The 27,908-nt window shown below is 34.1% G+C and overlaps 1 protein-coding gene across 2 annotated transcripts; it reads right to left on the bottom strand.

Moving 5' to 3' along the window:
- C1H5orf22 (chromosome 1 C5orf22 homolog) lies at positions 1 to 24,405 on the bottom strand. Of its 2 annotated transcripts, XM_051969894.1 has the most exons (9): positions 24,126 to 24,405; positions 22,239 to 22,384; positions 19,428 to 19,577; positions 15,609 to 16,062; positions 14,031 to 14,093; positions 13,629 to 13,750; positions 10,202 to 10,268; positions 8,854 to 8,993; positions 1 to 7,900 (listed from the first exon to the last, which is right to left on the bottom strand). In XM_051969894.1, exons 1-9 carry the CDS (start codon positions 24,204 to 24,206, stop codon positions 7,768 to 7,770), a joined length of 1,356 nt encoding a protein of 451 aa, XP_051825854.1. In that variant the 5' UTR covers positions 24,207 to 24,405; the 3' UTR covers positions 1 to 7,767. The 2 variants fall into 2 exon arrangements, with proteins under 2 accessions (XP_051825854.1, XP_051825855.1); XM_051969895.1 differs by lacking the exons at positions 22,239 to 22,384; positions 24,126 to 24,405 and adding an exon at positions 21,692 to 21,801.
- Positions 24,406 to 27,908: the final 3,503 nt, after the last annotated feature.

The raw sequence follows: 27,908 nt of genomic DNA, 5'->3' as shown, positions 1-27,908 counted from the left end.
TTCTGACCACAGGAAGTTTATTATGGTAACAAGGAAGATAAAAACATACATAATTGAAAATAACAAAGCCAAAGCTCCTACATCCAAAGCTTCCAAGAAAAATACAAATTGGTCTCAGGCCATGGAAAAGCTCAAAAAATATTTGAAAATCAAGTAAAACAGTAAAAGAAAAATTGGAAAGAGAAATGTGATGCAAGAAAATAAGAAAAACTGAGTCAATAGCTTAGTAATAAAAAATATACTGAAGAATTTTTCTCTCCCAATATGATTCATGAACAAAATTTTGCATGTCTATTTTCATTATTTTTTGAGAACAATGCCTCTTGATGTATAATACAGTGAATATCATGAAACTTATTATCAAACATTATTTTCCACTGATGTCAGTGAAAATTTAAAAAATTCTTTCCAAAAGCATTTTATGATAAAATATTTTGAAATTTTAAAAATATTCATTGGATTCATTGGAGGCATTCATTGGAATGCCTCATCATATATCATTAAGTTTTTGCACACTGTTGATGGATTTCTGGTTATGATTGACATTTTGTATGTTATGTATGTATATATTTAACTTGGACATGGCTGGGCAGTTCTAATATATTCACCCTTAAGAGGCCTTTTTTGAAGCATTCTAGATTACCAAACACAGAGGTCTATGAATCTCCTATCATGTGGGTGAAAGAAAGTGTCTATATCTTTAAAACTTCTAACTTTTAAAACAGAGCTGTGTTTTCTGCTGTAGTTATTCGAAGTGTCCAGAGGGTAAGGATCCCAATTCATTACTAGCAGGTGTGCTATGAATTATACTAGGGAAAAGGGCTTTTTGCTCTCTAGAAGCAACAGCTCCAAGAAAGGTCAGGGTCTGGGTTTGTTTCTACCCTTGTTATTCATTTTCAGGAGCCCAGCATGAAAACCTTGAGAAACTAGGGTATTTGGCAAACTGAAGTGTTTAAGGTATGGTTTAAACTTGGAACTGTGCTTTATTCAAAGTGTAAAGTTATGAATCTAAACCTTTTCCTTTAACTAGAGGTGGAGATGGTATATGGGGAGAAGCAGAGTGTTCCCAGACTTGGGGGATTAAGTTTGTATATTTGTAATTATAACTTTTTGGAATATTTGTATAAAAATGACTTTTAATGAGTTTAAATATCCCAAACCCTCCTAATGATACTACAGAATCCTGGAGGAAAAAGTGAAATCTAACCTACCTGTTTTTCTAGCTGGTGAAATCCAGGGTAATTTGTACATACAGCAGAAAATGTTAAGCAGCGAAGATTGGGGGTACTTAATAAAAGATACATGAAATGCCTTCTTTAGAAGAAATGTTATACATCTGAGAATTTTATTTAAATCTTTAAAGCATGTCTCTGAAATTCCTAATTCTTCTTACACATCTCAAAGTACAATGAAGTGCTACCTAATTTGTATGTAAAAATATGGGGAGGTGCAGTTTCTTCTCCAACATGCCAAAATGATGATTTGAAAAGGGTATTAAATTGGCCTAGTTCAAGTAGCAAATGTGACATCTTCTCTTTCAAGGGACTGCTCATAGAGGAAACTGGTATGTTAATTGCTTTCTCATTTTAATAAGCACTTGTGTGCCAAGTATTGGGGATATCCTACTTCCCCTCAAAAAGTAAAGACAGTCAAGGAACTTACAAGAGGGGAAGAGTGACTGAGTATTTTGTTTAAAAAGAAGTTTTAAAGTAGAGCCAAAAGAGAGAAGACTGACATAGTCTTTCCTGTAAGTTCTGATTTAAAGTTCTACAACTGGAAAGGATGCAAAGGGTGTTGGAATCTTTACAAACTGCTAATTCATTAGAGTTGATGTTTTGGGCCAGAACCTGAAACAAAGTACTAAGTAGAACTAATTGATACAATGCTTGTATTCACAAACTTTGTAACTCTGTGAATTCACACCTCCCTTGAAGCTCTTAGGGCCAGAGAGTACTCTGGGAAGAAACCCATAATCCCTCTCTCTCGTATCCCACAATTCCTCTCTCTCACATATAAGAAACAGACAGAGGCTGTCAGACAGCATTCAGCTGAATTACACAGGGAGTGGAGGTGAATTTAGATTGAGAGGGTGAATTCCAGAAGCCCTCTCTGAATGAGTAGTTTTACTTCGGAACATTGACGGGGTCAGAGAGGAGCACTCTGGGAGATTGAGAGCCAGAAGCCCTCTCTGAGGCAAAACAGATTCAACTTGGTGCGGGCTCTGGAGGCTGAAGAAAGCAGAGGTAGAAGCAAAGGACAAAGCTGCAAGAACTCTTAGAACCAAGCAGAGAGAGAGAGGCCTCTAAGAAAAGCTAACCAGGCTATATTGGAGATTGAGAGCCAGAAGCCCTCTCTCCGAGGCAAGAGAGATCCATTCCATTTTCCACTTGGTTGGCTGGAGGACTGAAGGACAAAGCTTTGGATTTGGAGACATTCAGAAGGAGCTCTTGGAACCAAGCAGAGAGATAGGCCTCTAAGCTAACAGGGCTAAAATGGAGACAATAAAAGATCTGAACTTTAAGCACCTGGCTGTTTGGGGTAATTATTGATCTGAACTGATACTAAGGCTGCCTCCAGAAAATCTCCCCCAAGAGAGCTGCTCTCTCTCCCAGAGAGAACTATATTATTTTAAAAGAAGAAAAACATCACAAAAAGATATGTGAAAAACAGAAAAACTAATTAAATGTGGCTGGCTCAAATGGCCTACCATTCAGGACCTTAAGTACTTGTAATTCTCATATTCAGTATCACCCAAGATAGTCCTTAATTTGATACTAGCGTTATTTGGAGAACAATTAAAGAATATTTAATAATAATATTAAAGGAGAAAAATTAAAGAATAAAACACTCATTTAATCAGTTCAAAACAGTGAAGTTCCAAGATAATTTATTAGTCCTATAAGTTTAAATTTAAGTTTTTTAAAAAAAAAATACTCTGTAAGTATGCCTCCTTTGATGCATAAAAATAATTTACTCAATTAAATTTCCTTTACTAGACTTCCTATATATGATACTTTTTTAAGAACTTAAAAAAACAGTATCCAAACAGAAATAAATAAGATTTCTTCCACAGCCCTGGCTTTAAATAACACAAAGTAAAAACACCCCAAATTTCTTAACACATGATTTATCAAAATAGAAAACAAGTCAGTTTTGACTTTGACAAAGTTGCTGCTTTGTGAAATCAAACAAGAGAGTAACTGGAGAACAAGATCATCTGTAGTTTGGTGATGGCACCATCTACTGAATTGGAATAGTACTGTAATTTACCCTCAGTCATCATTTGCTTTTAAGAAAGGCTCCTATTGCACAAGATCTTCTACAACATGGGAAATATAGCAGTCTAAGGATTGTGATAAATGGAAAAGTGTGAAAAGCACCAATACTATTGAGTATTACTTGAAATTTATACAGTGCTTGCAAAGTGCCATACAATTTGATCTTCAAAATACCTGTAAGTTGAGTTAATAGTTTTATTCATCACATGCCTTTTATGTGCCAGGCACTACGCTAAGTACTAGAGATACAAATACAAAACAAGGAACCCTAAAGAAGCTTACAATCTAATGAAGACAACAGACAAAAGGAAACTGAAACAGGGTTGTGTTTAAAGTATTCAATAATCTGGAGCATGGTGAGAAGTCAGAGATAGCCTAAAATAGTTCAGCCATGTGAGACATGAGAATTTTTCGGTTAAACTTTTTCCTTAAATGGAAGTTGTGGAGTTCATGGCTTCACCCCCTCAATGAGAAGGCAATAATGGGTGGTGAAAAGAGTACCCAGATTGATAATGAGTTTTCTGGAGCATAATGGAGAAGTCAGAGAAGTAACCAAGGTAATACAGCCAAGTTTAAAAGAAGCTAGATACTAAGATCCTCATTTTACAGATGAAGAAATTAAGGCTTAAAAAGAGTAAATGATTTGCTCATGGACTACTAGGTAATAAGTTCAGAGGTAGAACTAGAACCCAAATCTTCCAAATTTCAAACAATTCACTTTGAATAGGAAAAAACAAAACAAAACATAACTAACATTTACTAAGCTCATACAATGCGCCATGCACAGTGGATACAACATGAAAAAAAAAAAAGATTTTTGTTGTGAATTTATATTGTAACAGAAGGTAACAAATAAAGGGCAGTGTTAGCCAAAAAAAGATACTGTGGTTTAAGTCAGATAGATGAGTAATTGAATAACATCTTATTGAGTAATGATAGAACAGTTTTGACTCAGTTGGCTTTCCCAGAATGAGATGTGAAAATGAAAAGATTTGATTGTTAACAAGGCAGAAAAATAGCAGGAATAAAATGTGACCTTTATGTTAACACTAGGTACATTTCATGACAGGACACTAACTTGTAAATTATCTGATGATTACTTAACCATGGTATGTTTGGGTGTTCACTGATATTACTTGATTATTCCCTAATATTTATACTTAAAGGCACCATATTATTTGCAAGAGCTCTATTAATTTTTAATAACACATTCAAAATGAAAACCTAATGGTCATGTGGTTCCTTAAATGCTTTCTCAAAGATAGATAAATTTCATTCAGTCTATGGATAGAGCATTGGGCATGGAATTATTCTTCATCATCAGATATCTTTCTGAGTTTAAATCCAGTCTTAGCCACTTACTAGCTATGCAATCCTAGGTAATTCACTTAACACTATCTGCCTGACTTTCCTCATCTGTAAAATGAGCTAGAGAAGGAAATGTCAAATTGCACTAATAACTTGTCCAGAACCTCAAAAGGAGTCATGAAGAATCAGACACAATGAAAAACTCAATAAAAATTTAAATTAACTCTTTCCCATCATAACGGATAGACTGACTTGTAATTTGAGCCATGTAACCAACACCATTATGAGAGGGTAAATTAAGGTGTCATGGACTGGTCAGACTTCTTTTTTTAAAATGACACCCCACTAAATAACATTAAAAAATAAGAGTTTAGAAATATTTTTTAAGTAATAATGATAAAGCTAAAAGTAGCAGTACAGAACAATGGAAAGAGTTACTCCAGTCCTTTGGGGGTCAGTTGAAATGGGCTCAATCTCCGGTTTTGGTAGGTGCCCTTGCAAAAATGACTTAATTTTTCTGGACATTAATTGTTGTTCAGTTATATCCAACTCTTCATGACTCTGTGGGGGGTTTTCTCGGCAGATACTAAAGTGGTTTGCCATTTCCTTTTCTAGCTCATTTTATAAATGAGGAACCTGAGGCAGTTGTGACTTATCCGGACACACACAGTCAATATCAGAAACTGAATTTGAATTCATAGGAAGATAAGTCTTAGGTGGCAAGGCTAGTATTTTCCTGGGGTATTGACTGTTGGGGACTCCAGGATCCCTCTTTGAACCCAGCCTCCTTTATCTATCTTAACCTTAAGATATAAGAATATTGGAAAGGTCACAGAATTCTTACATTCAGAAAAAAAAAAGGCTAATTGAAAAATTTGCAATACTAGAACAAGAAAAAGGAAAAACAAGTCTAATGAGTTCCCTATCATTAAGAAAACTTAAAGCATCTTTAGAAGCAAATGTTGAAAAGTATAACGAAAATATAAATAATTTGGAATCTTAACCAGAAATTAAATAGTCTCAATAAATAAGCTCTACAGCAGAACTAGAATTAGAAATAATAAACCAAGTACAGCTACAAAATAATGATATTCAATCAACTGACAACAAAGAGAAAATATATTATGAAAAAATCAATTCCAACAAAACCTAAAAAAAAATTAGCCACAAAACTATAAACAAAACAAAAGCAGTTATGAGATGAAGGACAAAAATGTGCTAGAAGCAAAGATGCAACTGAAGGATAACTGGCAGAATATCACAAATGATTAAAAATTAAAACTTATTCCAACGTGTATGGAAAATTCTCAAGGTTATGACTTTGAAATTAAGTTTTAATCCTGAGGCTGGTGCAAATTCTCTTGTCAATATGGGATTCAAATGTGTATACCACTGAACCAAAATGAAGAACGCAAAGTTCCGCATAAAAATATAAATTCAGAAGAGACCCTAGACCAGATGAACACAATGGGAAAAGAAGAGTAATGAAAAAAAAATGTTAAGTGATTTTATCCAAAAACTGAACGATCTTAATTTAGCTAACAAGAAACTAGAGAAGCTGAAGAGAAACATAGAAAATGTGCCACTGAAGTAGACTTCCTGAATAAACATAAACATTTACTTGAAAGTATTGAAAGTAGAGTTAATGAGGACCTCAGGGAGGAACTGGATAACATTCAATAGCCACACCAGGTGATGTTTCAAATGACAACTGAAGACAAGTGAGCTACAACTTAGTTTTTCCTAGAAATGGTAGAGTTGCTACCCATGTCAGATCTGTTGAAAAGAAATTTGAGGAACAGATTATTAGGGTAGACAAAGAGTATAAAAGATTTATTGCTGAAGATTTCTTGTAAAATATTTTTAAAATTGTAGACAAGTCCAAAAAAAAGGACACGTCTTTTCTAATGAATGCTAATTATTAAATCACAGATGGAAGACTTAACTTCTTAAGATGTGGATGTGTCAAGTGTCAAGTATTCTCTTGTTTTTATGGAGAAAAAAAGTTTTTGTGTGTTTCTGGCCAATTGTCAACACACATCAAGGGTGGAAAGTTTATTAGAATTTTTGTTTTTTGCATTTGTAATTGCTAACTAATTTTTCCAATAATTCTTGAATTTATTTTCTAAGTGTTAACCTATTAGTATGTGATATTCATTCAACTCCCCCTATTCTTGATGTACTAAGATCTCCAAAATATCTATAAATGACAAAATATGTATTCATAGTAAAGAAAAAATAACATCAATGAAAAACCAAACACTATGGCATTCAGAAAATCAATGGAAGGGCAAAAATTGTTGAGTTTTTCTTCTTTCACATATGATACTATGTTCAATTTAATTTTTTGCATTATTCTTCATAAATTTGCCTACTGTGTGCATAATATTAAACATTACAAATATCAATAGGGTTTATGCCATTAAGAATCATATAATTCTAAGGAACTTAAACCTTCAGTAAAAGGCTTACTATTTCAAGAACTGCTTTTTCTCCATATGAGCTTGGTTCATATGCTAAAATATATACATATGAATCTTCTTTATAAATCATACTGTATTGCAACTGTACGTAAGTATTTGTTCTTCCCATCAACCACAAATCTGAATTTTCTTGTGGCCTCTTTGAACTCATGATAACTATGATGAAGGCCCCATCTAGCTCTTAGTCTTGTAAGTAAGGTCCATTTTACTTTACACATTGCAGATCTGAAAAAAATGGGATTGGATTAGAAAGAGCCATGGGAGACAGAGAAAGGACAGACAAAAAGATATGATAAAAAGAGTTACTCTATACACTGACATACTTGCTATTCAATAGCTTGATGGATGAAGACTGAAGATTAGATATTAGAATCCTCTGATGAGGTAATTATCAATACATAGCATTTAAATACTTCAGAGAGCAGCTAGGTGGCACAGTAGATAGAGCACCAGCCCTGAAGTCAGGAGGACCTGAGTTCAAATCTGATCTTAGACACTTAACACTTCCTATAGCTGTGTGACCCTGGACAAGTCACTTAACCCCAACTGCCTCGGGGGGGGGGGGGGGAAATTACTGGAAAAAATTTAAATTTTAAGTTTCTAAGCAATGAAAATATTCATTTTAAGAAGCTTCATGGGAGAATTAAGGAAAAATTGCTAACACATTTTTTAAATGTAACAGGAATTTGTTTTTCCTTTTAAGCTGGTGGTGAATTGGCTGAATACTCCAAATGAATGTCTAGATTCCCATACAAAGTATGAAGTACATTAAGGACCTTTTCTTGAATAGTATCAACTTGCTCAGAAGGACAGTAGTCATCCAAACTTGACCTGTAATCAAAATTTGAATAAAATTACATATAGCTGAAGAGAGATTAGAATACTAAGCTTTACTATTTAAACTCAATGAACTTTGCAGTGATGAAAGTCTGCCTGTATTGTGACTGTAAGAATTTAAAAAATAAATTAGTCCTTCCTGAAATTCATTACCAAGAAAGGTATGTGTATTTTATTTTGAGATTTTTTTATTTTGAGATGTGTGTTCTTGTCAGTTCTAATATATATGCTACAGGTCTATGCTACCTAGAAGGCAAAAAATATATATATATATATTTAGAATAGTGATTTTAAAAGTGTGGTCTATGTATTGAGTTGAAGATGAAAAGCTGGTGAAGACTATGAAGGTTCCAGAAAGTATTAAGAGAAAAAAATAGGCAAAGGAAAGCAAAAGTTGCTTTCTTCATAAAAAGTTATGACTTTTATGTTATGACTAACTTCATAACTTAAAAAAAAAAAAATCCAGTGCTTAGCTCTAGACTAAAGGATTAAGTGGAAAAAATCAAAGTATCTCTCTGACAATGATCTTCTTACACCTGTCTCAGCACTGATTGACCTTGACTTGAGAATGAACCCATGCCTTCCTCTAGCTGTGGAGAACAACAGAGGTTTGAGTAGCAAAGACTAGTATGAGGCAAAGGTTTTTATTTTGCTTTTCTTTTGGGTGGGAAGAAGAATGGAATTACTTGGGCAGATAGTTTGCTAGCAATGCTGAAAAAAAAAATCTTCTGACTAAAAAGGGATCAAGGAATCTATGTTGCTATGTCTTAGCTTTGCTCCACCATTAAACAAAATTTGTTAGATAATGAAACCAGAATATATAGACAGTAAAATTCAATAAAGGAGAAAAAAATTAAATATGGGGAACATATACACAGAAAATAGCAGTTAACAATCCTATGAATTTGCACTTTAGGAAAAGAAAAAAGTAATTTAGTAAGTCTTACCGGGCAATGGTCACAAGAGTAGGTTTCGGTAAGTTTTTTAGTAAATATTTTAGAGACTGTATAAGACATTCAATTTCTTGTTCTGTGCTGATATGGTGAGGAAGCTCAGAATAATCACAGGTCAGACCAGCTTGATGGACCTAATGTTTAAAAAAATAAATAAAAGAGCCTTAATCTCTCTCTCTCTCTCTCTCTCTTTTTTTTTTTAGCATTGTTACATTAAAACTTTCCTTTTTATACATTTCTAAAAAAGTCTTCCTTCTTTGCTATCTAAGAGGGAAAAAAAGCAATTCAGCAAAACTAACACACTGAGTTTTAGAGCACATACAATGTTCTAGACTCTGAACTTCCCAAATAAGCAAAGGAGAAAGGTAGAGCTGCCTACTTTCAAGTTTTATATTTTTTAAAGTCCTTGCATAGAAGTGCTAAGAATTTTGACAACAGCAGTTCGTTTTCATTTTTTAGGATAATAGATTTAAAGCTCAACTTTCATTTTATAGATGAGAAAATTGAAGCAGAAATTAAGTGATAAACCTAGGTTTCCAGTTAGTAAAAAGTCTGAGACAGAACTTGAACCCAGGACTACCTGACTCCAGGTCCAGTGCTCTACACACTATGCCAAAAGATTTCAAATTTCTTCAGTTTTACCAAAATATGTGAACATGAAGACATAGAACAAATTTCTAAATCCTAAAAAAAACAAACAAACCCAAAAAACCAAAAAACAAAAACCCCAAAACCTTTTATTAAAAGCTCAATAAAGCTCTATGATTATGTGTGCAATAATTTCTACTTTAAGAAGTAGGGGCTTTCATTAGTCCAAATATAGCTAATGAAACCATATTTTGAGTTGGATTTCAAACTAAGGAGGCAGTTTTAAGAGGAAGATAACTATTTACAAATAAGGCTATCTCTTTTTCTTATGTCATGGCTTAGAATACTGGCTTATGAAAAAGGATACCTACTAGTAGTCCCCTTTTTTTCTGTATTACATAAAAAACTTTCTATAAGGAAATAAAAACATGATATAGGCATCCCCAACATATTGAGAGGATACATAAAGCCAAATATATTATACTTCCATATCATATAAAAATTACAGACCCAAATGTTGATTAGAACATTTTTTTCTGATTACTAGAGCAGAATTAGAGATTTTTAAAATTTCTCAACAACATTTTTATTTCTTTTTAATTTACTTTTATTTTATAGTAATTCATCTAGACTTCCAAGGCAAAGAAGTCTGTGAATTATTTGATAATGAGGCAATCTCCCCTTTCTAGATCTTTTCCTTCTACCCCCAAATGTTTTATAAAAGACTAATTTATATTTCCCAATTGATATTTACCATCTCATAGTCTGGAGTTTCTGTCCGGTTTTTCAAACTCTGAACAAGTGGAATTAAGGATGTCATTCTGTTAAAAAACACAACCCCCACCAAAAAAAAAAAAACAAAACATGAATAAACAAACACTACAGGCAGCTTACTAAATCACAATAGAAAAAGATAAGTTCTACATATAGTTTTAAATTAAGACCATCTTATAATATCTTGTAGTATGAAAAAGCTATTAATACCTTTTCATTTTTAAATTTAAGTGTTTTTTATTTAATACTTTGACTATGTAGAATGTGTAGAAAAATGAAGTTAATACTTTTCATCCCTTTCAGCTAACATTCCATTGTACCTTTAAAAACAATTTTTATACACAACAAATATGATAAAAGGAAAAAGAAACACGTTTCCTAAAATATATTTTTAAATGACAATTTACAATTACTCAGTGAAATGCTAAAAAATTTTCTCAACAGGGACAGCTTTATTTTTTCCTTAAGAAAAATTCTCAAAGGGTAAAAAACCATAATGAAAATTTTAACCATTTAGTTTAATCTAGCTGGAATATATTTAGTACCCCTCCTAGTCTCTAAAAGCAAAATGCAGAACGACAATAGTGGTAAATATCTTCACTTTACCTAGAAACAATTATGATATTTGGAGTTTCAATCACATTATATCAAATTTGCATCCTTTTTTTTTCTCTTCTTTAAGACCTCCAATTTCTGCATTCAATAATACTATCAAAAATCACAAGATCTTTGTAATTAAAAAAAGGCTTGAGACACCATCACTGTCCAATCTATATCTGCAAAAGACAGTACTCATGAGAGAAGTAATCTTTGCTCTTCTAAAAGCAGCTCATTCCATTCCTGGATGGTTCTAAGAAATAAAGTATTCTTTTATCAAATCTAAGTTTGCTTCTTTGCAATTTCTACACTTTGCTCCTACTTCTGCTCAAGTCAAACAAGTTAACTCTTTTTCAATGGGATAATCTCTCAAATGCTTGAAGACAGTTATTATTATCACCTTTACTGCAGGCTAAACATCCCTGATTTCTTCAACTGGATCCTCAAATGATGTGAACTCAAGGTCCTTCACAATCCTGGTTTGTTCTACTGAAATTTTTCCAATTTATCAATGTTTTGATTGTCTAAAAAGTAGCATCCAAGATAGAAAAATATATTCAAATACATACTTACATTCAAATGTATGATGTATATGATGTGTCCATGACAGAGTGCAAAGAGCCTCACTATAGCATATGCTCTTTTGGAAAAACTATCACTTTTTAAAAGAATGCCATTCACGTGGCTGCTTCATTTAGACCAAGTTAATAGAAATTGATGTAGATTTCAAAGGATCATAGAATTTAGAATTAGAAAGTTTCTTAAATGTCATTTAGTTCATCCTCCTAATTTTACACCAGAAAATGAAGTCCAAAGATGGTAACTGGCTCAGTCAAATAGCACTTGGTACTTGGTCTGGATAATAATCAATACCACTCAGTCTTACTAGGTTTTCTATAGGCTATGCTGAAGAAAGTATCAAGACTACTCCCCCATTCTCCAAGTAAAAAAGCAACTAAAGGCCTAATAAATATAAACACGAGATCATCAGGTCTCACACTTTTAATATATAATAGAAATTATGTTTTATATATAACCTATATCAGATTGCTTGTTGTCTTGGGGAAGATCAGGGAAGGAGAAGAAAAATCTGGAACTCAAAATCTTACAAAAACGAATACTGAAAATTATGTTTACATGTAATTGAAAAAATTAAAAAATATTGAATTAAAATACAAACTAAAAGAAATTATGTTTTAAAATTCAAGATGCAAAAGATATATTTCTTCTAGCCCATTATAGAACCTGTTACCGAGCACTGGAACTTTTTCTATCTGTTTAAGAAAATGAGAAGTAGTATTTGCAAGAATGCAAACTCAAGGGTTCAAAAAGGAACCCTGAGTTCAAGGATAAGCACCTGCTTGTTTTCTTTTTTGCTTTAGTCTGATGGCAAAGCAACCCTTATGTCCTGGATCTCATTTCCTCTCCTCTTTTATTCCTTCTTTCTCCTCTACAGGTTTCTTCCCTGCTATCTACAAAAGGCCACATCTGTCCCTGCTTCTTCTTAAAGAGACTGGTCTTATATAAACTTCTAGATAAAATTCTTACAGTTAGATATCCATTCTTTTCCTCACCTCCTAATTATCCCCCAATCTCTCATAATATGGCTCCAAATCCCATCACTAGATTGACACTATTCTTTACAAGATTACTGACAATCTATTCATTGTTACAAATGATGGCTTTTCTTTTCTCAACTTTCCTAACCCTTTCTCAGCTTCTGTCACACTGAACTCTGAGCCTTTGACCATCCTCTTCCTTAAGCCCTACTAAGTGTAGGCACTCCCCTTTAAAGCCTTCTCACTCTTAGTTTCTTGGTGAACCAGTAGGTCCCATGGGGTCCAGTGAACCAACTTGTGCAGGTAATTGTCAAATCTATAATGCCAGCCCTTCTGAACCAATTTCTCCAAATTTCCAACACAGAAGCTATTATGCAGCTGTCCCATCTATCCACTTTCTTTGTCTTCCTGACTCACTAGAGCCTTGGAACTTTCAATCAACTAAGTCTTCCCCGTGCCTAAACTGGCAATACCCTGGGGGCTGAGTAAAGGATGGCATTCTCTCTTCCCAAGTTCTAAATGTTTGTGTGTGTGTGTGTGTGTGTGTGTGTGTGTGTGTGTGTGTGTGAAGAGGATACATAATGAGATAACTATTATAAAACATTACATAATAACTACAACAAAGAAGTTAAAAATCTCAATCTCAAACAAGTCAACAGTATTCAATATTTTGGGAGTCCCATAAAACATGAAAGAATATATTTCTCAGTTCACTGAGAATACAAAATATATACTCAAGAAGCTAATGATGCCAGTGACAGAGCTACAAATAGCAACATTTAAAAAGCAGTAATAATTCTTATATTTTTGAATTTTCTTCTAAGTTGCTTAAATAAAAATAATCCATATTTTTGTGATGCTAGTTTGAAACAATGCTAATAAGGGGTAAAATCTTTTCCCCTTACACTGATAATACACCTTAGAATGTGTAGACTTAATAAAATGCCTGAGTAATAAGGACTCTGGCAGCAGAAGACCCCTGAAGAAACCCTGCTCTATTATATAAGGGAGAAGAACCTATAGAAAAAGTAGTGTGAAAGCCACTCATAGACTCATTCCCATTTTTCAAGATGCAGTTCCCTCAGCAAGAAACAGTTTTTCTGCAGCTGAGGAACAATGCTACCTTTTATAGAATTTTAAGAAGTTTATTTTTAAAGTAAGCTAATGATCTACAAATATAAGCAACAGAAAAAATAATTCTCCAAAAGATGTCAGAAGCAAAAAATCATGCCCCCAACCCTTGATTCTCACCCAGGATTTGAAGCCCATCTTTGTACTGTTTCTTCTTCATCACCATCACACAAATCTGCAAATGCAGCTTCTAAATCTTCTAGTTGATGAATTCGACCTTCCACACAGTCTACCAAGCTCTCCTTTAATAATAGAATGTAAACACTGTAAATGATTTCAGAATTCAAAGAAAATTCCATTACAATGAAAATTTCAATTCCACAAGAAAAGAGGAAAATAATTCCTAAATTCCAACAAAAGTATGAAGTGTTTAAATGAATAGCAAAAGAATGTTCCTAGGAACAGTCCCAGGAGAGAGGAAGTAGTTCCTAGGAAATTGTCACCTTAACAAGCCGTCAGTTATTAATTTCATAACATATTACAGGCTTTTTTAACCCCTTCCCAACGATAATATTAGCATACCTCTGTCAAGTCTGCATCTGGCTTTTTAAAACTGTATAGTTCTTGTAAGAGTTTGTATTCTTCCTGGAAGACAAAACAAGCTCCCATGAAAAAATTGCTTAATTGTTTTAAAGATTGAAGTGCAAAACAGTTTAATAGTTGCTGTCTCTAAGAAAAACTCCTTTGATGATTCTTTAAAGGTTATTCTGGAAAAATCAGATGAAAAGTGATTTTCATATTTTTACTCTAAATGATCCAATCCTTTTCAAGGATATTTTACAAATGATTACTATTTTAACAATGAATATAAATTAGTTATGTACAAATATTTCCCAAAGTCTAGAGTAATTAAAGGCACCATAACTATGAAGCACATAATAAAAATCCTTTGAAATTTTTAACTGTTCATAAATTTTTCAATGTATCATAAACAAGATACTTATTCATCATAAAGAGACTTTCTAGATACCAGGCCAAAATTCTGGGTACACATAAGGAGTCTTGGCAAAAAAAAAGGACTAGAATATAAAATGTATTTTAGTCAGTGAACTCCTGCACACAAATTTGAAGTCTACTGCAGTTTTATATAAGACTTTGAGAGAAAAAAAGTCCTCCTATGTTCTCATGTGCAATGCTGCTAGCCAGCATCACTTATACAGGAGAGCATATGTGGCACCATAATCCCACCTGGGAATATGGGCAACAGAAAGGGCCTTAGAATACATGTGTAGGCATTCTTTATTATGACAGCTTTTTAAGGAGCTCTGATTGCTACTTAGTAATATCTGACAGCTGGAAGCTATTGGCTCCAAGTGAATGATTCTCCACTTGAACACATTCGTCTCATTCTAGCAAAGAAATGGGGAGCTGTAGATAGAAATTTGTCTCTTTTTTGTTCCAGAGGGCATGGTGCACTGTGCTCTATAGCAAGAAGGGGAAAAATCAAGAAGATGAACATTAGACAAACACTGAATACAGCTTACATTATAAAATCTTAGTAACTTTTAATGTTACATGAGAGTGCTGTCATTTAAGTGACTCATAATTGCTTCCTATTTTTATCCATGGTGTAAAGGCAATAAAATGGAACACTGACATTTATCAATATTTTTTGGTTTCTGAAAATCCAAGCTGATTAAAAAAAAAAAAATTCCATTAAATTTAAATTCTAAACGAGATACAAATATGTGATCCTTAAAAATCTCATTAAAATTTAATGGCTTCACACATTTTAAGTTTAATACTTTTTCGATGTAGATGCCTACAAATATGTCTAAAATAGCAAATTAGAGACATGGAACATTAGCCCATTTAATTGAACAATGTTATTGTTGTCATGATAATGTAATGTAGTTGTCTCAGATTCTTGCACTCTAATCTTACTAGAACTCATACTGTACTGCTTCTGTGATTTGAAAAAAACAGCCTAACAATCACTTGCTTCTAAGTTGTTAGTTTCTCCTTAGGTTGGTTTAATGATGGACAATGACATGTGAACTTTAAGATATCTTTAGCTGATTAGAAAGACACTGAAAAGTGCAAACCTGTTTCTCAACCTATATCCTGTATGTCTTTAGTAATCCACATTAATATATTTACCTGAGAGAACATTTCTTTGAAGGGATTCTTGACTGAAAAAAAATCCAAGTCAATATCTAAAACAAAGGCATCTCCTTTCTTCAGAATCTGGAGAATCTCCCTAACACTGGCTCTAGTTTGGCAGTCTTGAATTTCAGAATAATTTGAAATTGCTGATGTTGTGGAAGTTTGAGGAGCCAATTGTGATCCTGTATCCTTTTTCATCCTTTCTGCTTTTGAGTTTGGACACAGTGCTTCTGAGGTAGAACAGTTCATCAATGAAGTGCTTTGTGACTCTTCTGCAACTAGCTTCAGTCTCTTGGCAGAAGGCACTGCTCCAGTTTCCTCTTGACTGATATCCAGTTGGGAAGGATTTACCAGAATTACATCCAATTCTAAAGGCTTTGGGTTCTCCAGTTGGTCTTCTGAGACATAAAGACCATCACTTAAGAAGTAATGATCTGTACTTGTAAGCCTGAATTACAGAAAAACAATTTCCAAAAGTGAAAAATGGGAAAATGTGATAAAATTTTCAGTGTACATGATAGGATCAGGAGGCATCTAAAAACATAATATAAAAGCAAAATTTAGAGTATTTTCAAGCTTTTAAAAACCAAGCATGGACCTTTAAAAAATTTACTTTCATAATACTTAACATGGAAAGCTACCTTACTAAATTACATGTATATGAGTCAGTTGTCTTACCTCTGAACTATCAGCACATTCTTAAGTTTTTAAAAAACAAGACAAGTACCAACTAATCAGCATAACCAGATGCTTCCCTAGACCAACCCTCATTCAAGTAAAACATTACGTTTCATTACTTTTTTCTTCTTTGAGGGGACTTTAAATTAGGCCCTTTAATGACCGGTCTCCTTTTTTTATAGCATAGTTTTAAAGATTGAAAAATTAAATTAAAAAAGAACAGAAGATGGATATAAATCTTTGAGTTATTGATAAGAAATTATATATAAAAGCATCTTTAAAGTCTAAATAGGAAATAAAATTTCTACACTAATGAAAACTATACTAGCATAATTTTAAGTGTCCTAAAAGAGAATACTTTAAAATATAATTGTACAGTTGAAAAAAGACAGGAACTAAAGCCATCTATAATTATATGAAAAAATGCTCTAAGTCACTATTGATTAGAGAAATGCACATTAAAACAACTCTTGAGGTAGCACTTAATACCTCTCAAGATTGGTTAAGATGACAGGAAAAGATACTAAATGTTGGAGGGGATGTGGGAAAACTGGGACACTAATGCATTGTTAGTGGAATTGTGAAATAATTCTACTATTCTGGAAAACAATTTAGAACTATGCCCAAAAGGCTACAAAACTGTGCATATCCTTTGATCCAAGAGCACTGTTACTGGGTCTATATCCCAAGGAAATCTTAAAGGAGGAAAAGGACCTTCATGGGCAAAAACATTTGTAGCAGCTCTTTTGTGATAGGAAAGAATTGGAAAAGAATAGATGCTCATCAACTGGGGAATGGCTGAATAAGCTGGGATATGTGAAGATAATGGAATGTTATTGTTTTATAAAAAATGATGAACAAGCTGATTTTAGAAAGGAAGGAAAGATTTACATGAACTGATGCTGAATGAAACAAGCAGAACCAGAAATACATTGTACACAAATACAGAAAGGCTTCAGTGATTCAAAGCAATCCTAATAGACTTTGGACAGAAAATGCCATCAGCATCCACAAAAAAACTAAGGAGACTGAATGCAAATCAACACATGCTATGTTCACTGTGTGTGTGTGTGTTTCTATCTCTCATGGCTTTTTCCTTTTGCTCTGATTTTTCTCTCCCAACATGATTCATAAAGTAATGTATATTAAAAATAAATAAATTTACTAGAAAAAAGTGAAAATTAAAAAAGAAAGAAGACAGGAGTTAAGAATGAGAAGATCAGAATTGAAACTCCAGCTTAGACATTTGATATCTATGTGACCTTTTGATTAGATAAGATCTCAAGTTCTCTTCTATCTCTAACATTCTGTATGGGAGTGAAATTCATGTTCTTTTAGAAAATTAAGCCATATTTCATTAAGTATACTTCACATATATTTTGCCTTCAGGATCAACAAGGAACAGAACCTGCAAGACAAAAAACTCGAGTAAAACAATTTCTGAGACGCTTTTAGCTAAGGGATTTGGCAATTTTTAAAAAACAGCTAATATTACTCCTCTCCCCACTCCCACTTTTGCTGAATACCTAGCTTAACTGCTTAAAGGAATGGAAAATCATGTTGATAGTTCAAGGGCCTATGATTTTATTAGTGTGACAATTCAATCTGAGGAAGCAAAGCACAAGTGGTCCTAACTTCCGAGGCTCAGAAAGGTTAAGTTATTTGTCTATTACACTCAAGTTAGTGTCAGTCTCCCTCACTTCAAATCTAGCTCTAGGCATAAAATCATATTTACTTTTACTATTTACTAAAGGTCAGATTCACATTTTACAAAATTCTATAAGGTGTCCTACATACAACTTGAAAATAATTTTATTATGGAATTAAAATACTAACAGTACAACTTATATTTTGTATTGTTAATAGTATTTTAATGGTTTAAAGTGCTTTGCCTAGTAATGATGTAGTTATGTTATGCATTTCAAGAGTAAGATATAGTAATATAAGATATTAATAAAGTTTATTGTACTGTATATATTAATGTATGCTAATTTTATATAACATATCTTATAATAGATGTGATTTATGCACTTTAGACCCTTAAACTGTTTATAATTAATGATTTTGAAGGGTCCCTCCAATTCTAAATATGTGATCCTAAGATAGAAAATTTAATACTACAGCCAATGTTAGTAACTGGATGAAAATCACTGAAAAAGTTAAATACAAATGGAAATAAAAAGAAATACCTTTATTTAGAAAGCTGATCTGTGAGATAAGGACCTAATTTTACCTAAACAGCATATATGGCCATTCAATTGTTGATGATAAAACAGTATGCAGTCATAGAAAGGGAAAAGTAGCAACAGATTCTTTTTTGTGGTTTTTGTTATCCTGAAAATAAAAATTTACCAAAATTTAAACATTAAAATAAAAATCAGCAAACAAGAAACATTTAATAATGGCAGTGAACTGGGAAAAGAATGATGGAATGGGAGTCAGAAGACCTGGCTTCTAACATTTAACTCCTTTCAGCCTAAATTTCTTCATTAAAAAATGGGGAATTATTTGTACTATTTTCACAGTGTGAGAGAAATGAATTTTTAATTGAAAAGTCCTAGATATGAGTTACCAGTGGAATGAAATGATGAAACATTTAGAAAGTAAAATGAAATAATTTTTTAAAATGATCTAATAATGTATGTTATATACACTATGATAGGTTTTACACTTTAAGCAAACAGCATAGGGACACTGCTTGCCAAAGAACTAAAGTAAATTAATGAAGCTATTGGTCAGATGAACCAAGATTAGAATTCAGATTTCTATTTTAAAGCTAAGTTGAAATTTAAAAGATTGTAATGTCCACTTAAACTTAAGGGCAAAATATCAATGTACATAACATGCACATTCATCCATGTGTGAATTTAATAAGTACATTTGTGTGTGATCATAAAAAGAAACCTGGATTTAAGTACCAGGCCTGACAATTATTAGCTCTTTTAGCACAAGGCAAGACACTATACTTATCTAAGCCTAGTTTTCTCATCTGTGAAAGGAAATATTAGTTCATATATCACAGGATTCTTAGCTTACAAAGTTGTGAGTCATTATCATTATCCTAATTAGGTACAACTAAAAGACACAAAAGACATTCAAATCTTTTCATACCTACAAAAATGATAAGTGAGTTACCTGATAGTTGTAGTGGAGGTGTCTTTGCCCACTAAAAAACAATGTTTGCCCTCCTTGATTTGCTGAGCCCATGACGGATGGAGCCATATTACATGAGAAAAATGACCTGCATAAACTACAGGCATAATCCAGTTCTCAATACTCAACTCCCTAGAAAGGAAATAAGAAACATTTGAATTCTAAAGTATATAAATATTAAAAAAAGTTATTTTAATCTAGGAAGTATTCTTTATATAGCTGATATGCTTGAACTAGTTATAAAAACACACATATTTATCAACATTTGCTTGGTTTACTTTAAAATTCCAAACTATAGGAAACTGTTACTGAAAGGAATGAAAATGAAAGAATTACAGTATTAACCCTAAGGATGAATATCCCTATAAAAAAAGAAAAATAAAAGAGCTTGGTGGTGGGAAACTATGAATGGCCTTTTGTAGAAATAAAAAGAAAAATAAATATAGTCACAGAAAAATTTTGAATAAAATCTCAGCAAATGAAGCTGGATTTCTATCAAAGATGTAAAGACAATTCAACATTAGGAAAACAATAATTATTTTTAAAACAGAGTAATGTGGCTCAGGGGACAGAAGGTGAGCACTAGAGTTGTGAAGACCTATGTCAAGAACCATGTAACATAGGTTTAATGACCTTAGGAAAGTCACTTATCTCACAGTCACTGAGGAAACTCTCGAACACAATAAACACAAAAGTAGAACTCTATATATATGGAGAGGGGAAGAGAGAGGGCAGTTTTCTCAAAGGAAATTCAAAATACCAATGAAATCACAGGTCTAGACAAAAACAAAAATATCACAAATTATTTGATTTTATCAATAGATGAAACAGAATACATAGAGGAAAAGATCTACATTTAAATGACCATGTGTGTATGTGTGTACCTGACCAAAAGTTAGCATTATTTGCAAAGAGCAAATTCTAGAAGCTTTACCATAAAGAAGAATGCCCCTTTCCTCACTGTTATGTGACACAGTCCCTACAATGCCAGCTCTAGCAGTAAGACAAGAGAAAGAAATAAAAATCATAAGCATAAAGAAAAGACAAATATAATTCCTATTTGCAGATAACAATGGTTTCCTTGGACAATCTCATAGATAAAAGAAATGGAGACAAGTAATAGCTTGGATAAGTAGCAGAATGTAAAATAAATATATGAAAATAAACAACAGTTTAATATATCAACACCAAATATAAAAGAAAAAAAATGTTAATTTGTAGTTTTCTAAATAAATATGTAGCTACAGGCATCTTGAGTTTGACCCCAGTGATATAAGACGTAGTTAGGAAATATACAATCAGAAAAGGAAATGAGTGGACATATTGAAAGAGGGAAAGATAACCAGATGGTTATTCAGTGTTCTATTGGTATGAACAAAAAACTTAAAGGACCAAAGCACATTGGATGAATTTTCTGTGGGGGATCTTTGATGACAATTGACATGAGATGGAACAGATTGATTTCAATTTGCAACAAGAGGGGAATATCATTACACTTAAGTTTATATATCCAATGAAGTATTAATGTATATTATCTATGATGAGTTTTTTTCATCTCTATGCAAGCCTGTTGTAATATATTGTCATATTTTGGAGCTATTATAAAGGAGATTTAGGTTTCAGGTTAGGAGTCACAGCCTTTGAGGTGTCTTCCATCTGAGATTCTTTAATTTAGAAGACAAGAATAATAATTGAATTTATGTAAAATTTGTCAAACTGTCCATGCCTAAGACCTCGTGTTCAAACAGGTATATACCCCAAAAAGGGCAAAGATAGAGGAAAAGTCATGTCTTCTTATCTCTAAAGTTCAAAACAAAGTGGATGTCCATCTCTTGGGCCAAACAAATTGTGTTTTATTATTACAACAATATAATCTGATGATGAAAAATGACAAACAGGAGAAAATTAGAAAAGCACAGGAAGACACGTAGAGACTAAGGTAGAGTAAAAGAAACAGAATTATAATAAAAACAAAAAAAAATAAAATTATAACAGCAGTTCATATTTATCTGTGCTTTAAGAATCACAAAGTATTTTAAATATATTATGAAAACACTAGGAAAAAAAGTTGGAAAGATTGCACTGTTAAAAAAATTTAAACAAGCACTTATTTTCTCTACCTCATTAAGAAAGCAAAAAGAGAAAAATAAAGTCTTTTTAATAAATCTGTATAGTCAAGTAAAATCAATATCCACAATGACCATATCCAAAATGTACTATCTTATTCTGCATTTTAAGTCCATCACCTTTCTGTCAGGAAGTGGGTAGCATTCTTCAACCCTGGTTCTCCAGAATCCTGGTTGGTCACTGAATCAATCAGGAACTCTGATTAATTGTAATGATCAATCTCAGCCCTAGAGAACTGATAACAAAACACCTCTTCATTTTCTTAGTAGAGCAGTGGGGTAAGCTGAAGTAAAATATGGCACATAATATCAGATACAGTCTTACATCTATTTGTTTTGCTGGCATGTATTTATTTTTTAACATAGGAGGGTTCATAGAGGATAGGCAGGAAATGCAGAGGTATAAAAACAAAAGACACAATATATCTCAAATAAAAAAGACCCTGACCATTTTTCAGCAAAATAGGCACATTACAAATAGCACACAAAGTTATCTACTCAACTTTTTACTTCATTCTTATGAGTTTAACTCAAAGCAAAAAACCCCTAAAACATATGCTGTGATTTGATTTGATTCAAGACAAGTCAAACTTCAAAACAATTCTACAGAATATCTATAGAAATAAGTTTCAAACACATGAGAAATAACAAGTGGAATATGCATTACCCGAAGAGAGCTTCCTTGTCAAATACAGTATCTGCTGGCATATTCACAGGAATAAGGAGGTCGGGATGTGAATCAAAATGAACAAAAGTTATGTTTCTGGCAGGAAGATGTTTTGAGCCAATAGCTCGGTATATAAAAGGCAAAACCTGTAAGAGATAAATTGAAGGATAAATACATTAAATTGTTTTTGAGGGGGAAAAAAGCTTAATAGCATAAAGAGCTAAATTTTAAATAGGAGGATGTAATATTATTGATCAATGACAATGTCCAAATTTCTATTTCCAGTCAGTATACTTGCATTCCAGTCCTTCCTTTAACAATAACCACTATGTAGTCCACCAAGTCCTGCTTAATTTCCTTTGGGACTGAAGGCTCCTCATTTACAAAATAAAGATGTTGAAATGATTGATCTTTTTTTTTTTTAGCTCTAAAATTCTATGATTCTGCATTTAGGATAGACTCCCCCCCTTTCCTTCTCCTCCTCCCCTCCCCTTCCCCCCCTCCCCTCCATTAACTCACTTCTAGAATTAACTATCTTTCCAGGATATATAAACTCTGATAACTTAAGAACAAGGCTTCCTAAAAACACCAATTATAGGTCTAAAGTGATGACTATTTAAAACAACTTTAATATGTGAATTGCATTTTTAAAAGAATGAATGAATCACAGTCCCACATTCAACTTGTGACCAAGTCCAAGCACAGAGCAGGGAATTTGTCCCTTTTCTTTTATCTACTGGAATGAAAAGGCCATCTACAATAGGTGTCTCCACTTTACTCATTCTCTTCTTAATCTTAATCCCCTACAGCCTGGCTTCTGACTATAGCATTTTATCCAAGCAGCTCGCTCCACAATTACTAATGATCTCTCAGTTGAAGGATCTTTTCAACCTTCATTCTCCTAGGCCTCACTTTGGTCTCTGACATAGTGAAACATCTCTCTTCTTGACAATAAATGTTTACTGATTGATTGTACCAGAAGGGAACAAGGTCTCCTTTTGACATGTATTTTGAAGGTGTGTCTCACTCTGAGGGAATAAACTGAAATTTTTGACCTCTATCTTTCTGTTATTTGCCTAACTACCGGCATTACCCAGTCAATTTTCAAGATAATTTCGTCTGGTTTTTTGCTGGTACTTAAGTTGTTTGCATGGTATTTCTCCCCATTGGAATGGAGGCACCTAGACTGTGTTTTGCCTTTCTTTGAACCTGAAGCTCTTATCACAGTACCTGGTACACAATTAGATGTTAATAAATGTTTGATTCATTATTAACTCTTGTTACTCCATGAAGACCCTAATGAGGAATTCCTACAAATCTCAAATAAAAATAACGTGAATAGTCCTTAAAAACAAAAATACCACAGATCAATTAATATTTCTTAAATGGACAGTAGGTGCCAGGCACTGTGCAAAGACAAAAAGACACAAATGCTACAATCTAATGGAAGAGAACATGCAGAACAAATACAAGCTATATATATGGCAAGTAACAAATATTTGAGAGATAGGCTTCCTGTACAAAGCAGGATTTTAATTAGGACTTAAAGGAAGCCACGGAAAGGGGCGCATCGCAAGCACCGGGAGACGTCCAGGGATGTAACATAACCGGAGCCGAGAGACGGAGGGTCCCCTTCACAGTCTAATCCGGGGCAGGGGGAGGGTTACCGTGGGGAAGAGTACATAACGGGAATGAGGTGGAAGAAGCCTGGAGAGACAAGAGGAGGCCGGCTTTGAACGCCAAATAGAGTATTTTGCATTTGATCCTAAGTGGGTAATAGGGAGTCACTAAAGTGTGTCCGGGGCATGACATGGTTGGACCTGCACTTTGGTAAAATCTTTTGGCTTTTCCATTCCCAACCTCGACACCAGGGAACCGAGGTCTTACCTCCTGGTGATCTTCCACCACCCACACGGGTAATTTCGGATAGAGCCGGAGCGAGGGCCGCTCGCCTGGGGAGTAAGTCATTTTTATTAGCGCTCAGAACTTCAATATCTCCAGAGTTCCGAGATAGAACTTCAGGCTTGCTAATATTCCATGGAAGGACGTGAAAGAAAAACTACATGGAGATATACAAGATGAAAATACTCCAAAGAGCAAAGAAAAAGACAGTGGAAATATTAGCTTTGACCCGGATATGGAAGGAAGACGCTAGGGGCAATCTAGCAAGGATCGCTCCACCTTTTGAGAGACGCAGAGCGCTGATTGGATTTTCTAGATTTAGCTCTTCCTGACGCACATGCTCCTTTCCCAATTTCAGAGGGCATCTGGGGCGCATGCGCGGCAGAGCTGCCTCGCGCGCCGCAATCCTGCCCTTTACACCCTGGCTTCCTGTTCCGGAGGTGCGGACTACTCTGCCGCAGCTTCGGCCCTCAGGGCTCCTCCCTATTTTACCTCCTGGTGGCGGCTGCAGTAGCGGCGACTATCCTTTGCGGGGCCCCCCGCTTCGTGTTCCGCCACCCAGCTTCCCCGGGAGCTTCTTGCAGGTAAGAAGCGAAATCCGTGGGTGGAATCTGGTTTGCGGGTATCTGTTCTGGGATGCGCTGTCCCCTGTCCATAGGAAAGCCGCCGTCTCATGGAGGCAGGGCGGGGGGATGCTGGGGTCCGGGCTCACTTATTGCTACAGTGAGGCCTTGAGCCATCTCCTACTCCTCTCTCGGCCTAAGTGGTCCTTAACCACCTCCCGCCCGATTCCAGGACAGGCTTGCTCTGACGTGGGGACCCGAAAGGGAAAGTGCCCCAGCGGGCTGCCTTTCTGCACTGGCAGCGCGGTGGGGGTGGGGAAGGGGAGCTGGGCGGACTTCAGATTTCTCTTCTTTGATTCTTAGGTTGCCATGGGCAAAGAATTCATCACCCAATGGAAAGCCTGCTGGTGATCTGTACGTAGCTTGGTTGGTCCTCGAAAAGCAGTCAGCTTTTTGTTGTTGGTGCATGCATTTTACTTAAATAATCCCTCTGCTAGTCTTACCATTCTTTAAGGGGTCTGTCTGTAAGAGCTGGACTTGCTTTTCAGATAGGTTATTATGGGGGTGGCTAGGAGCAGAGATGAGACAGGGTAGGTAATTTTCCTACTTGATGATTTTACCTTTTTTTTTTTTTTTAGTTTTTAAATTAAGTTTTCCATTTCATGCATTAGTTAATTCTATCTTTGAAAGTTTAATTTCATGATCGTATTATTTTTAAGCTTAAAAACATCCAAGAAGTGTAGTCATGTAATGGATGGAAATATTGGAGTCAAGAAGATCTGAATTCGGATCCTTAAAAGAGTAAAGGATGTGCAAATTACATGATACTACTCATTTTTAGTTTCCTTTTCTTGACACTGGACCCAGATGCCTCTGGAGGGAAAAGTAAGGCAGGTGATCTTGCACAACTCTCCCTCACTTAAATACAATTCACTTTGGTGTCATGGCATCACCTCACTGATGTCATGGGCTTTTTGGAGAAGGAAGTTTCCTTATCTATAAAATGGGGATGAAATAGTACTTTACCTTTCTAGGTTGTGGTGAGGATCAAATAAAATAATATATGTAAAATGCTTTACAATCTGCAAAGTGCCATAGACAGCACTTTTTGAGCTTCTTGTTAAATCTATTAAGCTTTCATCATAGTAAATTACTATGAAAGCATTTCCATGCAGTAACATTTTCTCACATTTAGATTGTTGTTTCTATTATCTACAGAGCCAGTCTTATTTTCTCTCCTGAACTGCATGCCTGCATTATCAAATTGCCTAGTTGACATTTCAAACAAAATCAACATGATGAAAAGTGAATTCATCCATTACTCTTGAGAATAGAGAGTGATTCTTTCTTTCTATCTGGATCCCCATTGCCTACTACAGGGCCTTCATATAATAGACACTGAAATGCTTGTTGACTAACTTAACCTTTCTCCAAAATGAATGCCTTTTCTGAACTTCTCTTTTTCTGTTGATGCTATTATCCTTCTACTCACTTAGAATTGCAACCATGATATCATTCTTAACTGACTCCTCATTCTCCTTTATTCTGCAAATCTCAACAGTTGTCAGCTCATCTGCTACCATGAACTCCAAAACTCTTCTCCAATTATCCTACCCCTGTTGTCTCACAAGGCCTCAACTAGACTTGAACTAGACTCCTCCTTGGTCTCAAGTCTCTTCCCTCTTCCATTCATTACACAGCTGCAAGTTATTTTTCCTAAAGTATAGGGCTAACTATGTCACTTCTACTGAATAAAATTCCAGTGACTCCATAAAATCAAAAACTATTTGGATTATTAAGTCTTTGACAACTTTATCCCAACTTACCTTTCTGCCTTATTATTATAAACTATTTCTTTTCACATTCACTGTCATTTAGCCAAACATTCTTTCCAATTATTTATCATACACAGTGCTTGAAGCCCTTTCTGGGCCCCAGTATCTAGAATAGACTTTCTCATCTCCATCTCTTAAAATAAGAATCGCCAGCTTCCTCAAGGTTCATCTCAGTGGTACATGATTCATGTACTGATCTCAGCTGCTAATGCCTTCCTGCCATATTTATCTTGTATATATTTTATGGTTTTTTTTTTTTTTTTTAAATCTTTCCATCTAGCTCTATATATCCCCTGGTTAGAATGTATGCTTTCTCCTTAAGGTCAAAGACTTTCACTTTTGTCTTTTAATACTCAGTCTAACAACTTAACTGGTACATAGTAGGTATTAATGTTTGTTGATTTGTTTATACAGGAAATACTGTTATAAAAATACTTTCCTTGTGACAACTTTGTAAGGTCAGTAGTATAAATATTATTTCATTTTACAACTGAGGAAACTGAAGCTCTAGCAGATTTTTTTTTTTTTTTTTGCTTATGTCATTGGCTGAAATAGTACTCAAATCCAAGTCTTCTGATTCTAAGTCCAGTGTTCTTTCTACTATACTACTATGATTATAGATAATCATGTGTCAGTAATTTATAATACTATGTTTATGAAGAAGCATGTACTATGTAACACTGTGCTCATAGATAAGCATGTAATCAATATGTACAGGGATATGCTCTGTATATTCATTAAAAAAATGTTTACTATTGAGACCTCTTGAATTTAGTTTCCTCATCTGTAAAATTAGGATGCTAGATTAGGGCATACCAAAAAGAAAAGAAAAGAAAAGAAAAAGGGACCCACACTTAACACCATATACCAAGATAAGATCAAAATGGGTCCATGACCTAGGCATAAAGAACGAGATTATAATTAAATTTGAGGAACATAGGATAGTTTATCTCTCAGACTTGTGGAGGAGAAAGAAATTTGTGATCAAAGATGAACTAGAGACTATTACCAATCACAAAATAGAAAATTTTGATTATATCAAATTAAAAAGCCTTTGTACAAACAAAACTAATGCAAACAAGATTAGAAGGGAAGCAACAAACTGGGAAAACATCTTCACAGTTAAAGGTTCTGATAAAGGCCTCATTTCCAAAATATATAGAGAACTGACTCATTTATAAGAAATCAAGCCATTCTCCAATTGATAAATGGTCAAAGGATATGAACAGACAATTTTCAAAGGATGAAATTGAAACTATTACCACTCATATGAAAGAGTGTTCCAAATCATTATTGATCAGAGAAATGCAAATTAAGACAACTCTGAGATACCACTACACACCTGTCAGATTGGCTAAGATGACAGGAAA

This window comes from Antechinus flavipes, chromosome 1 (assembly GCF_016432865.1).
Source record: "Antechinus flavipes isolate AdamAnt ecotype Samford, QLD, Australia chromosome 1, AdamAnt_v2, whole genome shotgun sequence".
Classification (NCBI taxonomy): domain Eukaryota; kingdom Metazoa; phylum Chordata; class Mammalia; order Dasyuromorphia; family Dasyuridae; genus Antechinus; species Antechinus flavipes.
Note: the sequence above shows the minus strand (reverse complement) of the source record. Positions and strands in the feature narration are given on the sequence as shown.

Coding starts and splice junctions, on each gene's coding strand:
- C1H5orf22 (XM_051969894.1), bottom strand. CDS start 24,206: ATGACTTACTCCCCAGGCGAGCGGCCCTCGCTCCGGCTCTATCCGAAA. Junction 22,385..24,125: donor TGGTGGAAGATCACCAGGAG/GTAAGACCTCGG, acceptor TATCTCTTACAG/GTTTTGCCTTTTATATACCG. Junction 14,094..15,608: donor TCAAAGAAATGTTCTCTCAG/GTAAATATATTA, acceptor TTTGTCTTCCAG/GAAGAATACAAACTCTTACA.